Raw genomic sequence first — 14,398 nt, 5'->3', positions numbered from 1 at the left:
CACGGTCTTGGAGCTGCCAGATTGCAGAGGATTTGCTTGTCCTGAGGCTATGGCCATGCTTATCACAGGCCAAGTGTGCTTCAGAGCAGAAGGTGATGCCCAGGGGAGGCAAGGGAAAGCAAGGAGCAGTTTCCCTTGCAGGAAATGACACACTGCACACAGGGCTGGGCTGGCGTGGCTTATCTCAGGGACCTGCTCAAGCTGACAAAAACCCAGAGCTGCCTGCTCCAGGCTCAGGGACACCCCCCATGCTGACAATGCCAGCCCAGAGCTGTGAGCTCCAGCTCCCATCCAGAGCTCCAGGCCTGCAGCATCCTCTCCTCGCATACAGATCCCATCGCTGTCCCCCCCAATCCATCCTACCTCCCACTCACCCTGACACGCTGGTACAAGTTGTCCTTGTTATAAATGTAGATTATAAAGTTGGCTTTTTGCAAGATGTGTGCTGTATGATTAATAACGATGTGGTGAGGATATAGGATGTAAGTTTTTTTTATTTCTGCTATTAGTAAAGAAAATTAAGGCAGAGTGGTAGTAATTGGAATAAGTGTGCTTAAACTGTCTGTTTGGTCGGGATAACATCCAGTTAATATGGAAAGACTCTGCTATTGATTCACCAACTATCAGCATCTCCCACCTGAAGAAAGCACAGACCCAGGCCCAGCTGGAGGTGATAATGAAGACACAGCCCAGAAACACAAATGCTCTGAAAAGGCAAACCCAAGGAGGGGCCATGCAAAACAATTCCTGAAATATGGAAACTAGTTTATGGAAAAATGTGAATATTCAACAAACTGATGCAATAGAAAGGACATTTAATGAATCTCTGATATAGCAAAGTGTGGACTTGGCTGAGTGCAGAGTCACCCGGATGGCCATACTTAGATTTAATAAAAAAATCAAGACAATTAGGAAATTAAAAAAAAAAATCTCTTAAAATCTACCAAAAAAACGAAACCTCGTTTTTTCCACCTCCCTCACCTCATACTCCTGCTTGAAGCCGTATCCCTCCGCCGTCTTCATCTGGTTGATGTGCTGCAGGAGGTCGGCCACGCGCACGGCCGGGTGCAGCTGCCCCGTGTGATACGGGGAGCCCTTGCGGCCGCACTGGCGCCGCGGGGAGCCCCCCAGGAGGCTGCTGGACTCGTTCACCACGCTGCTGCGCTGGTCACCTGCACCAAGGGTGGAAAACCAGAGGGATATCAGGGCAGAAAAATTTTGGGTGGTGTCCCCATCACCTCCTCACACCCATAGTAGGGTGGGGGAAATGTCCCCAGATGATGCTGGTGGTGCAGACCCTCTCTGGGAACCAACAGGGAATTTCCAGCCCCTGATCCCACTCTCACCCTCTTCATGTTCTCTGCAGCTCCTCCTACACCACAAAGCCAAAAATTCCCAGTGCAGCCTTTTAGGACTCCAGCAGATCTATTAGAAATCAGAGACAAGGCTGGAAGGGGTTAATAACCTCACTTCCCATTGGCCGGAACAATGAGCTCTCAAGCAAGAGCTCCATGCCCAGATATTCACACAAGATCCTGAGCTGGAAAAATCACCTTGCCAAAGTCTCCAGCGCAGCTTAACAGTTCATTTCCCTCACTGCTAGAGACCAGCACTGGATTCCTCACGCTGCCACAAATGGAGCTCACTGCTGCCTGACGGGGAGTCTGTGCAGTATTTACCTGGTTTATGCCTTTGCTTGGTCCTTACCAGCAGAGCCAGGCCAAGATCTCACCCCTGTTTGTCAGGGAAAGTTTCCCACATCAGATCCCAAAATCTGGGTTTGCACAAAGCCTTGTGCTCTGTGCTGCTCCCAGAGATGGGCAGGCAGGGACCATGGAATGGTTTGGGGTGGAGGGGACCTTAAGGCCCATCCACTGCCACCCCCTGCCATGGGCAAGGACACCTTCCCCTGTCCCAGGGTGCTCCCAGCCCTGTCCAGCCCAGCCTTGGGCACTGCCAGGGGCAGCCACAGCTTCTCCAGGCACCCTCCAACAGGGAATTCCTTCCCAATATCCCATCTAACCCTGCCCTCTGGCAGTGGGAACCACCAGGACAACACAGCAGAGTGTCTCCACACCCCATGACCTGACCAACGGGCTCATCAGCCGCTGGGATTAATGAGAAATTAATTAATTGCTGGCATTTGCAAGGTGCCGTCACAGCCACGCGCTGAGGCATCGCTTGGGTTTCCATGAGGATTAGTGACTTTCTTTTAAATGCACAGAAACTGAAACATAGGGGGGGGGGGGGGGGGGGGGAAACACCCACCAACCAGTCACCAAGTCATTAATTTCACTTTGTTAATTAAGGATATTTGCAGGCAATGGAGACCCTCCCAACCACAGCTCCCCAGCTCATCCCCACCAACTTTTGAGTTTCAAGCACAGCAACCAAAGAGAAAATACACCTAAGCCTCGCTCTGTGTACTGAGAGGAGGAAAATTTTGCCCTCTGGGCTCTAATGATCCATGAGACAATGGTGGGAAGCGGATTAATCCCAGAGCCGCGTGCAGGCGGCATCTTGCAGCTCCTGTAACAGATGTTATTAGCATATGGCTGGAACTGGGGCATCCAAAGAGTTATTTTACAACTAAATCAGCGCGGAGACACATCCTCCGGTGGGTGTGAAGTTACCAGTCTCCCTCTGATGTGAGCGCACAGGCTCTTTAACCCTCCTAAGCCCAGGCTGTGCGGGGAATTCTCGGGGAAAGCTTCCAACCTCAGTGTAAGCCAGGAGGGGAGATTCGCCCAGGTCCAGGGGGGCTGCAGCTGGATCCTGAGCCCACAAACGGCCTCAACCTGCCCATCCACAAGCTCAGATCTCCATGAGAAGAGATGAGAAGTTCTCCCCACTAGAACTTTCCCTTCAGCACAGCCTGGATGGTGGCAAAAGCTCCAACACTGATGGAATCCACGCTCCTGGAGATTTACACAGGGCAGGGAGGAGCCTGCTGTGCCACACATTGGTCTAAAATAGATGTAACACTAAGCCTTCAACAGAATCACAGAATATCCTGAGCTGGAAGGGACCCACAGGGACCACTGACTGCACCTCCTGGCCCTGCACCAATCCCACCCTGTGCCTGAGAGTGTTGTCCAAACATCTTTGGGCTCTGGCAGGGTGTTTCTGTGATCTTTCAGGATTATTGAGCACCTTTGCTGTGGCTGGAAGGAACCAGGGAGATGCCAGGGTCCCCCATCCTTACCTTGACTGCCACAACTGCGGGATGGGAGCAGGGGGATGCTGGATTACCACCCTCTCCTCTGTTTGCAGAGGAAAAGGAGAACAGGAGAGGCCAGGCTCCCCCCTCACCTCTGTTTCCGTAGCCGTGGGTGTCCATGAAGGACAGCCCCAGGCGCTCGTCCTCCTGCAGGGTGCTCTGGTCGGTGAAGCTCCTGTCGATGGCACTCATCATGTGAGTCTTCTCGTGCCGGTAGTTGATGGTGGCTTTGGTCATATTCACGGGTTTCCTGCAGCAGGGAGGAGGAGCAGAAGTGAGCAGGGCTCACCATCAGGTGCTCTAAGGTTCTCTCAAAGCTCCTGGGCTTGGGTTATTCCAGAGAGCAGGACGGATTATTGGCAGCAGGGTGGTCATCAGGCTTCCCTGCTCTGCTGTCCCCAGACAGTCACAGTCCAGCATCCCTCGCTGGCTGCAGCAACTCCAGCTGCTCAACCTCAGTGTCCCCTCCTGTCCCCTCCCTGCCCTTGGACAGCCAGGAGTGCTCCTTGTGCCAAGGCTCTCTCCCATCACACGGATCTGCCCCAGCCCCATTTCCCCAGCCATGACCCCCTGGTCTCACTGAAGGTGTCCCTGCCCATGGCAAGGGTTGGAATGAGATGAGTTTTAAGATCCCTTCCAAGCCAAACCATTCTGTGATTTTCAAGGCATGTCAGGGGCCAAATCCATCCCAAGGGAGGGGCTGGACCCCCCTGACTGAACCCATGCTCAGTACCCACTGCAGAGGCTTTTCCCCCATGAGGGTCCCTATTTAGGACCTAATGAAGATGCTGGGAAATCCCAGTTCTCACTGGGAAATCACCTCACACCCCAAATTCGTGTCATTTGGGCAAAGAAACCCGAAGGAATGTTTTCGAGAAGCAGCATCAGCTTCAAAGCCAGAGCAGTGATTAAACCAGAAGGAGGAACAGGAGATCTGAGCCCATGTCAGCATTATGGTGGGGCTGGAACACTGCAAGGCACTGCTAAAAATCCAGAATTCAACTCAGAGTCACTCACCCTTCCCCTTTACACTGTCCTCTGTCTCTAACAAGCTTGGCAGCATTATTTTCCCTGATCCAAACAGACCCTTAAAATGCACTTGGCAGAGATAAGGACTCGCTGGAGCAGCGGGGTGAGGGGGGCGGCCAGGGAGGAGGGCAAAGCAGGAGAATGACAATTACTTACGGGTAATAGGAGTAAGAATAGTAGTTCCTCCTGGCAAGCGTGCAAAGGGAACAGCAGAAATTGCATAAGCACCTTTTCCCCAGCATTGGGAAGGGAGGTTACAGGGCAAGTCAGCTGCCAGAAAATTCAATGCACCATAAAGGAATCGGGCTCCCCTGTGGCCCCCAGAGGTTATTTACTCCCAGCAGGAGCCAGAATCCTGATAGGAGAGCACAAGCACCGGCTCTCAGCGTGACCACACTTGTGGTGTCCACAGCACGCTTGTCCAAGGGTTACTCCATAATATTTAAGAGTGAACAACAAAGCTGTCCCAAATGCAGAGATTTCCCCCAGGCTGCTGGTTAGGGGCCCAGAGGGGGAGATGGGGTTGCAATGTCACATTCCCAGTGCACCATTTACCAGAGACAAACACATTCCAAGGCTGCATTTCCATTCCACCACATCAGTGTTTCTCCAGTGGCAAAGCACTCTGGAGAAGATTTATGTGCTCATCCCAGCTTCTCCACAGCCTGAAATTCAGGGTTCTCAGGAGCAGATCTAATTCGTGGCTCTGGTTTATCCTTCAGTGGGTTCATCCTGAAGCAGAGCTGCTCCTCCTCCTCCTCCTGTCTCACAGGCAATGGGAATGCAGCAGCCACACTCCCCAAAACACATCAGCCCTACTGGCATTTGCTCCAGCAGGGAAGGATCCAGTGGAGCCACGAGCCAGCCCTGCACCTCAAAGTGCCCAGGGATGCTCCAGCCCCCCTCTTCCAGCAGCATCAATCTGCAAGGATCCTTCCAGGGTGCACGGAACCATAAAGAGCTTTGCAGATTTACAGGGCCCAGGCTTTGCCCTGCTGTTTTTCTCTCCCTCTGGCTGTTCACGTACTTTGTTCCACCCTCCCAAGCCCTGTGTTTAATTGCTGTCCTTTATCCCAGTCCTGAGAGGCCCCTCGGGCCCGGCACTGCCTCCAGCCCTGCACAGAAGAAGCCACTTTTCCAGGGCGTTGCATCCATGTGAAAAGCAGAGGCCGCATCCCCAGTGCTCCCAGGGATGAGTGTCCCAAAAAGCCCTCGCTGTCCTCCCTCCCACCCCATGAGCTCCCCCAGCCCGAGCCCACCACGATGGCCACGGCCACATCCATGGATGTGCTCGTGCTGGCCTGGCCAAGGCAACAGGGAAGCCCAGAGGCAACATCTCAGTGCAGATCAAGTGGATTTTTGTCATTTTGGGCTGGGGGTGCAGGGCTGCACACCCTGGGGTCCCGTGGCTGCTGCTGGCAGGATGGGGACAGCTGGGCTCTGGCAGGGAAGGGCTGGCAGGATGGGGACAGCTGGGCTCAGCACTGGTGCAGGGCTTGGGCACAGGCCAGAAGCATTTCCATCCGTGCAGGATCACCACAGCAGCACAAAGCCAAGAAGCAGCAGGAAAAGAGGCAAAAGACCAAAAAAATATGGGGAAGAGGGGCAGCGGAACAAAGCTGCTGAGGGGAAAGGGACACCCCCAGGACTTTGCTGCTTGGCCCCAGTGTCCTCTGCCGTGCCTGGTGTCACAGAGCACAGGGCTCTGTGCCCAGTGGGATGCACAGACACACAGACACAGCTCGAGGGAGCATTTGGAGCCTGCCCAGCACAGCTGAACCCCCACCAGTAACTCCAGTCAGTGCTGGGATGGTGGAGAAGGGCCGAGCTGGGAGGGAGGACAGATGAAGCACCATGCCAGGCCCCCTTACCCTTTCCGAATGGCGACGATGATGGCTCCCAGCAGGATAATGAGGACGATGAGCCCCCCGGCACAGATCCCCAGGATCAGCCCCATCTCCTCCGAGTGCTGTGACACCTCCAGGGGACGCTTGCTCTCCTTGCAGGCAGCTGCCAGGGGACAAGGACAGGCAGGAGGGTGTTGTGAGCACCCACCACGCCGCACTCCAGGGGGACTGGCAACATCAGACATGAAAATCTGGGATTCCTCCCACGGTATGAACACACATTATTCCACCAAGGTGCTACAGGGCTCTGCAGTGCCACACTATGACCGTGGACAAGTCCCTCTTCTCAGCTCCAGTGGGGTGAGACAGACACTTTGTACACCTTTTTACACCTTTCATCACACCCCACAAAAGACCATTCATCCCTGGATGGAGCATCCAGCACCCACCACTCCAGCCCGCCACCTCCACCATAGTAACAGCATTAAGAAGGAAAATTCAACCAAAGGAAAAACCCCAGATGCCAAAGAGAGTGGGGTGGGTCTGGAATAACCCATCACATGCATCTCAACCACCACCAGTGCTGGTCCCAACCCACCAGCACAGCCCCAGCCACCAGAGCAGCCGTGGGGGCAGAGCCACAGCCCCAGTGGGATGGGGAAGGGAGGGCTCACCTTTGCGAGCGATCCGGACACAGTTCAGCCGTGTTTCCTATGGGGGTAAAAAGGGTGGTCAGTGCTGGATGAACATCCCACTCCACTCCCCACTCCCACCCAAGCAAGGCTGGGTGGGCAAAGGGCTGGTCCATTGGTGCTTTGGCCCCCAGAATGAGGGAGTCCGTGGGTGGTTTGTGCTGTAGCGCCCAAAGAGCTCCTGCGGATCCACATCCCAAGAGACGCTGCTGAATGGCCTGTCCCCAGCATTCCCAGGTTTAGCCAGAGCCACTGCTGCTGGCACAGAGGGGATGGCAGAGCTCAGTCACCCATGTGCTGCCACAGCTGCAGCTCAAACATTCCCAGGTTGGCATCCAGAGCTCCGTGGGTTTGTCTTCCATCAGTCAGTTTCAAGCCCCAGTCCTGGTGCCCTGCACCTGCTGCCGAGGTTGCCATGAGGTTCCAGCTCAAGTCTCCAATACTTTTAACATTTGCAATTTAGGGATGGGTTCAGATAAAATATTCCATTTTTCCACGCATCCAACTTGTGTTGCAAAATAAAAAGCACCATTTTTGCAGTATTGTCTTCTTCTCCAAGCATCCCACAGTTTCTCAGGACAACAGGCACCAATGGCTGCTCCATTCACTCTTGGCCCAAGACCTGCCCATGCCACATGCCCAGGCCAGGGCCAGCTGCAGCACTGCTCTCCCTGGCATCTCCAGCTTTTCCTCCTCCTGCTTCTTGCTCCATCTGGCACAAAAACCATGAAACACCCCAGCTACAATTTAGCGGTTTTTCCAACATCTGACGACAGCTGGGATAAATCCATTGCCTCCCAGCAGGAACACAGCATCAGCCACCGGTTATTATCGAGCTGTGCCAAGCGAGCCAGAGCCGAGATCCTCCTTGTCCCTCTTGGCTTAAATCACAACTCAGCGAGGTGTGAAGGATCCCGGAGCAAAGAAAAAGACTCGATAACCACTTTCCAGCAGGATGGAGATGTGCAGGATGAGGATGTTCCCAGGGGTGGGACAGGAGCTGCTGGAGCAGGTGATGCTGAGAAAGGTCCCCACAGGGTCCTGGTGGTCCTCTGGTGATTTGGAGGGATCAGCCCTGGGAGTGCAGCTCCTCAGAGGGAACTGGCAGCAGCACAGAGGGAAGGGCAGCCAGAGAGGTCCCAGCAGTTCTCTGGAGCTGGGACTGGCCATCCTGCCAGCGCTGGGTCCCGCAGTAACACACAGCTCTGGCTGCCCAAACCAACCCTCTCCAACCCAGGAGCAGCCCCAGGAATGGGATCTCCCCTGCACTGGTGCTTGGTGGTGTCCTGGCTAGAACTGCAGTGTGGGGGGGAAATTGGGTTACTCCAGCCCCAGCATCAGCACAGAGATAAGGACAGGCACCACCCAGGGGTGCTGGAGCAGGACACCCACCCATGCCATAAGGGTGGCCTGGAGCACCAGTTGTCCCCTGGCAGGACATCAGGGGTGAACCCAGAGGATGACCCAGGGAATGGGGATCTAAAACTAGTCCCATTTTTACCAGCCCTCAGACCCCAGCCTGCCTTTACCTGGTCCACCCCTGGCTGGAGCAGGATGCCAGGGCTACTCACCCCTTTGAGGTTGCTCATGGCCTGGAAATAGATGAGATAGGCCTTCTTGGGCTCCAGGGGCGGGTTCCAGTAGCCACTGTAGGTCTGGTTGTCCCCCACGGTGAAGGGCTTGGCCTCGGTGAGGCTGCTGGCAGGCAGCTCTGCCCCGAAGTAGTGCACGGAGCCGCGGGACACGGCGTCGTCGAAGGTGAGCGGCACCGGGAAACACTCCTGCCCCCCCAGCTCCCGTTTCAGCTTCTTGGGCCGGTCCTCCTCCACGATCACCTGGTAGGTGCTGGTGAGGCCAGGCACAGGTTAGCTTTGGGAAGAACGGTCCTGCCCATCCTTGGACTCTGTTTGCCACCCCGGTTTGGGGTCTGACCCTCCTCCTGCAGCCCCGACCTACCTGATGGGAGCCCCTCTGCCCTGGGCCGGCCGCAGCAGAACCGTGATGGTGCTCTCTGACTCGCTCAGTGGAGAGGGCATGTCCCCGTAGTCAAAGGTGGGAGCTGCAACGGGAGCTGGGGTGAGTCCCAGGGCCCCCCTGGGTTAGGGGGAAACTGAGGCATGAGCTGCTTGGCCCAGGGAAAAGCATCACCCGGTGGTGTAATATGAATTATTGCAAATAAAGTAAAGAACCTCTCCAGGGAGTTGAGAGAGGAGGTAACCTGCACAAAGGAGGTTACCAACACCAATCTGGCAGAGGGGAAGGAACCAAGAGTGGGATGCAACCTCAGCAGGGCCCAAATGCTCCAGTTTTGAGATGTGCCCAAGAACAAAACCACTCAGAATCACTGGCAGTGTGAGCTCCCCCCACCCCAGGGCAGAAGCACACCTGAGCCAGCCTAGCAGCATCCTTGACCAAGGTGGGGGACCCCCCTCGTGCCCAGCATAGCCTTGTGGTCCCCAAACCAGCACTGGGGACTCCACTGGGGTCCAGCTTGAGCTGCTTTGTCCCAGTGCCCCCATTCACACTCAGCCCAACTGCTGCAGTTAATGCACTGCCACGGACATGAGCAAAGAGCCCCGAGTTCTGCACAGCCTATTAACAAAGGCAAATTAATCCCTTGCTCCGAGAGCTCAGACAGCACCAGCCACCAGCACTGGGCTGGCCAGACTCCCCAGACAGGGACCCACCAGTGTGGGGACTCACAGCACAGCTGCCACCACCAAGAGCATCTTTCTATGACCAAACCACTCCCAGTCACCAAAACCATGGGAGTGAGCCAGAGGCTCCACACCACCTGAGTGTGGTAGGACACCTGAGTGCAGGTGAAGCCCCAGCAGCAGGAATGGAGGGGTGGCACCTACCAGAGATGTTGGTGGTGATCTCGGTGAGCGCTGTCTGCCCGAAGCCCTTGCCCGTGCGGGCGCGCACCGAGAACAGGTAGGTGGTGCCGGGGTGGAGGTTGGAGAAGACGTGGTAGGTCTCGTTGCGCAGCTTGGACACCGTGCGCCGCGGGCCCGGCACATTCACCGCGGGGTCTGAGGACTCAATGCTCTGGTAGCTGATCTACAGGGACAGGGCACAGCATCACCCGTGGCCACAGGAGAGGGGACAGAGCCCAGATTCAGGTGGAGAAGGGATTAAAGCAATTAATTCAGAGGAGGAGACAGTCGCAGGGCAGCCGGGAGGCAGCCGGGGACTTTTTGAGGTGAAACAAAAGTGAAGGTACACTGGAAAAGCCAAAGAGCTCAGGGGTAGCAGCTGCTGCCTCTAATCCCCGTGGCCAACAGCAGAGGTTGTTCCAGGCCCCTCCAGCACACCCCTCAACAGGACCCTCCCCTGTCCCCCAGGTGTCACAGCGCCAGGACGTACCTCATACTGTGTGATGAGGCCGTTGGGCTCCACCGGTTCCTCCCACTTAAGGAATATCATGTCCTCCAGCGGGGTGAAGGTGAGGGACTCGGAGGCAATGCCGCCAGGCACTGGGGAAGGAAAGAAGATGTGCTTGGATGCAGCTGGAAACCAGTCTGTGAGGAGAAATCCTCCAGGAGAGCTCCTCTGGGGGGCTGTGGCAGTGACTGAGCCACCACATTTCCTCTGCCGTGTCACCCATAACCAGCATGGGCCAACCAGACAGGGCTGGTGGCTCCTCAGGGAGCATCATTGATGCTCCTGGACCCTCTGGTGACACTTTGCCATGAGAGGGGGAACCACACCAGCACAAACACCAGAAGCACCACTTCCAGCACCTCAGCCCAGGCACCACCAGCAGCGCAGGTGCCCGAGCTTTGCAGCACGACAAAAAGAAATAAATTCCCTTTTCCACCCTGGAGCCATTAGCATCCTGTGGAGACAGCGCCAGCGAGCAGCAACATCCTCACAGGCACACAGGCTCTTCGTGGCCTGGTCTCCCCTCTAATTAACACCGCGACAATAATAACTGTAATCACTGATGGCAATCAGCGGCGCCAGGATCAATATCCGCTCCCTTGTGACAGATTCCTCCACCCGAGGCGGTCAGCGAGGGAAGGCACCAGCAGCATCCCCTACTCCCAAACCTTGCAGGGGACAGCAGCTCTTCTCTCTGATTGGTTTTTTTTCCACAGCTTTTGTTCGGGTGTAATTACGGGCTGGGAGAGAGGGATCACCTCCCGCGCTTCCCACCGTGCAAACGCAGGGTTTCCACCTGATTTACAAGTTAATTTAATCAGAGGCACTGTGTCCTACACGTGTACACAGGCACTTATTAAATTCGGGAAGAATTACAGAAACCTGTAGGGCAGGAAAGTGTGTACCTACAGAGATTGGTTTTTAATATACAGAACCTACACTATATATAATTATATGTTATTTTCTATTATTATATATAGCCTGCATTATATAGACAATTACATCTTATTTTCTGTTATTATATGTTGTATCATTGTTATTTCTATAGGATAATTTATATATTACTTTAATATTATAATACCTATATATTCACATATGTAAGTACAGGTGTCGTGCTTCCATCCCAGGCTGAGAGAGGCAGAGGATGCACACAACAGCTCCCAGGTATGCACATACCCCTCTGCTATCCATATTTGCACACACACATTTATTTATGGAATTATATATATTTATCCTGGCTTGCACCTCGCCTGCAGAGGGGAGAACTGACTTCCCGCAGCACCATCACACTACAGGGCTACTTCCACAGGTCCCTGGGATTGAGTTTCATCATTTCATGCACACGCAGAATTAGGTCTCCAGCCGTGGGTCACCTGGATCCAAAAGGGGCACGGAAACACCAGCTGGACGACCCATGGACACAGCACCCTTTCCTCAGGGTCCTGCCCACACACCCAGCACAGCTTTGCCCAGGTCCAAGAGGGATGCTGTAAACAACAGCCTGGGTTGGGCCCAGTCACTTGGATTTTCCAGCCCAAACCCAGGGTTTACCACTCGGGATGGGGAGCTGCATCTTTGCACCCCAACAGCAGAGCCAGGTGATGCTTTTGCCAAAACAAGCCACAATTAAGAGTCCCATCATTAATGAGCCTTTGACACCTTGGTTTACTTGCACGGGCAGCAGCTCATCCTGCAGTTCTAGGAGCTCAAAGCTCATCGTCCTCCCAGGCAGGCTGGGCCAGACACGTGAGGAATATCTGCCACATATCCATAGGAGGATATCCATAGATCCATGAGACCAAATGTAGACACAGCCTCAAGTTCAATCCAAGGGGGAAGCCACCAGCTCCAGTTAATTGAGGCACAGGGAAAAACAGCTGGAGTGATTATTGTATAGCAAAAAGACATCTGGAGCTCCTGTATTAATATTCCATAAGCAAACGGCTGGAGCAGTCACAGCCCAGTGAGAACAACTGGAGCAATTATAGCTGGAAAATAAACCATGACAGGGTGGAGCTGGGTGCCCCTGCTGGGGCAGGCTCAGGGCTGGGGATGTGGAAAGTGCTGGATTTAGCCTTCGAAGATGAAAAAGGACCTGGAGACACTTTCAGCTCTGCTCCAGCTCTTCAGGTTTTGCTTTCCAGCCTGGGAGACAGGAGTGAGCATTGCACACATAACAGCAAGTCCTGTGCAGGGGAATTCCATGGCAGGCTTCTCCTCAGGGGTCCTCCACAGCTCTGGAACCAGCTCAGTCCTTCGCAATCACCAGTTCCTTCACTTTAATTGCCAATTCTTGATGTTAAAAAGCGCTTTGGAGATTAATTTCATTCTTGCTTAACAGACAACTCCGTTGAGAGCCAGGGATACTCCAGCCACCCTCAGCCCCAGCAGTGGGAGAGGCCAGCCCTGGATGTGGCTGTCACTGGTGGGTGGCACTGGGCACACGGAGTGAGCTCTGTGCTGTACCTTCTGCCAAATCCACGGGACCTACAGAGCCCAGAGTGACTCGGGCACTGCTGATGGCCTGCTGCAGTCAGGGCGAGGAGCAGGTGAAACCAGACCTGGGAGACCTCTCCAGGAGCCTCAGCATGAGCAGATCCTCAGGGAAAGGCTCGACAGAGCAAGAGATTCCCAGAGCAAGAAGTCCTGGATTAACACTGGAGTGTCCATCAGGGATGTCCTCCCTCGAGGGTGACAGGGAACCCAGAAGAGGGCACAGCCACAACAGGGAAAACAGGAGCAAAGCTGCTGCCAGAAGCTGAGGCCTTATCACTGCAGAGCTCTCTACACAAACCCAAACCCACCCAAGAGCAAACTTCACCGTGGAGGAGCACCAGGGAAGCCAAGAAAAGCTGCACCTTGCTCGGGTAAACAGCACTTTCCCAGAAACGCAGCAGTGCTGATTCCATCGGCAACCAAGCAGATCAAAGGTGCTACCTGAGCGCAGAGCATTAATTGTTTTAATTGCTGTTATGGCTGCCAGGCTTTGGCTCCCGGTAACGGGTGAGTGAGGATGACTCGTGCTGAGAGAAGCTGAGTGTGAGCCAACCCCCACACCCTCCATTGCACCAGCCGTGGGGAAAATTCCACTCCAAGGATGAGGGCAGTGTGTCCACAGTGACATCCCCATCCAGCCCCCAGCCTCCTAATCCCCCAGGCATCTCCCTTCCCCAAACACCATCACTGCCCCTTTCCTTCATCTCCTCTTGCACAGCTCTGGGCCTGTGAGATCCTTTTCACTTCCCTGTTAGCTCAGGGGATATTCCCATCACGCCCATGGGCCAGGGATGCACAGGTGCCACAGGAAACACCCCAGTTCCAATTCTGGGGATGATGCACCTCCCAGAGCAGACTCACCATCCTCATCTGTCTGGAATATCACCTCCTTGCCCTCCTTGCGCCCCTCGGGGTTGGAGAGGATGAGCTTGACGTGGATGTTCTTGTAGGGCAGCAGGTTTTTGATGGTGTAGCGGTTGGCGTTGCGCTCCATCTTCACACACTCCTGGAAGGTCTGGTTGTGGCCGCTGCCCAGGAAGTAGCGGTAGCACAGGGACACGGTGTAGGTGTGGCAGCGGGTCAGGTTGTAGCCCAAGGGCTCCCACTGCAGGGTCAGCTGTCTGGACTGGATTTCGGAGAAAGCCAAGCCTTTGGGGGCTCGCATGGGCTCTGGGGGGAAGCGAGATGGGGAGAGGTGAGCGTGGAGGCAAACATCTCATGGATTGATGTGTCCTATCAGGGTAAACCCTTGTACAGCACAGGGACAAAAGGGACAAGTGCAGAGAGCAACCCCAATTGCAGGACTGGGACCAGCCCCGGCACAGGATGCTGCTGCCCTGCAGACAGGGCTGGGGACACCACTGGGGACATCTCTCAGCCACCAACCCTGCAGGGACAGCAGCCTCCACAGGTTCACCCTTCCCTGTGGAGGTGAAGCAGGGTACCAGCCCCACAAGCAGACCCAGACAGCCAGAGAAAGGTGCCTGCACCACAGGAGCCCTCGTGCTGTCATCAAGCCAAATGAGGCCCTTGAGACAAGAGGGACCAAGTGCCATCAGTGGGAGGGAGTTTAATCAGCTCTAATTGGAGTGAACGGAGAAGTTGACGAGGGGATGCCTCTGCCAACAGCACACACAGACACACGGGTGCCTTGGGTTAGCTCCTCTCCCCAGCAGAGGAAGGGGAGGGGGCTCAGGGTGCCAGGAGAGCTCCCCCAGGGATGCCAC

At 55.0% G+C, this 14,398-nt stretch overlaps 1 protein-coding gene across 1 annotated transcript in view; it reads right to left on the bottom strand.

The window, feature by feature from the left end:
- Positions 1–14,398, bottom strand: part of PTPRU (protein tyrosine phosphatase receptor type U) — a 58,841-nt gene that overhangs the window by 18,748 nt on the left and 25,695 nt on the right. Inside the window, exons 8-16 of the mRNA XM_083879234.1 lie at positions 13,533–13,841; positions 10,158–10,267; positions 9,650–9,851; positions 8,745–8,847; positions 8,360–8,633; positions 6,771–6,807; positions 6,121–6,259; positions 3,313–3,470; positions 982–1,172 (exon numbers count right to left, since the gene is read on the bottom strand). Coding sequence (XP_083735360.1) covers positions 982–1,172; positions 3,313–3,470; positions 6,121–6,259; positions 6,771–6,807; positions 8,360–8,633; positions 8,745–8,847; positions 9,650–9,851; positions 10,158–10,267; positions 13,533–13,841 — 1,523 coding nt within the window. The remainder of the gene's footprint in view (positions 1–981; positions 1,173–3,312; positions 3,471–6,120; positions 6,260–6,770; positions 6,808–8,359; positions 8,634–8,744; positions 8,848–9,649; positions 9,852–10,157; positions 10,268–13,532; positions 13,842–14,398) is intronic.

The sequence above is a fragment of the Zosterops lateralis genome (assembly GCF_965231275.1).
Source record: "Zosterops lateralis genome assembly, chromosome: 28".
NCBI classification, from domain to species: Eukaryota; Metazoa; Chordata; class Aves; order Passeriformes; family Zosteropidae; genus Zosterops; species Zosterops lateralis.
The sequence above is the reverse complement of the archived record's forward strand: the minus strand, read 5'-3'. Positions and strand labels throughout refer to the sequence as shown.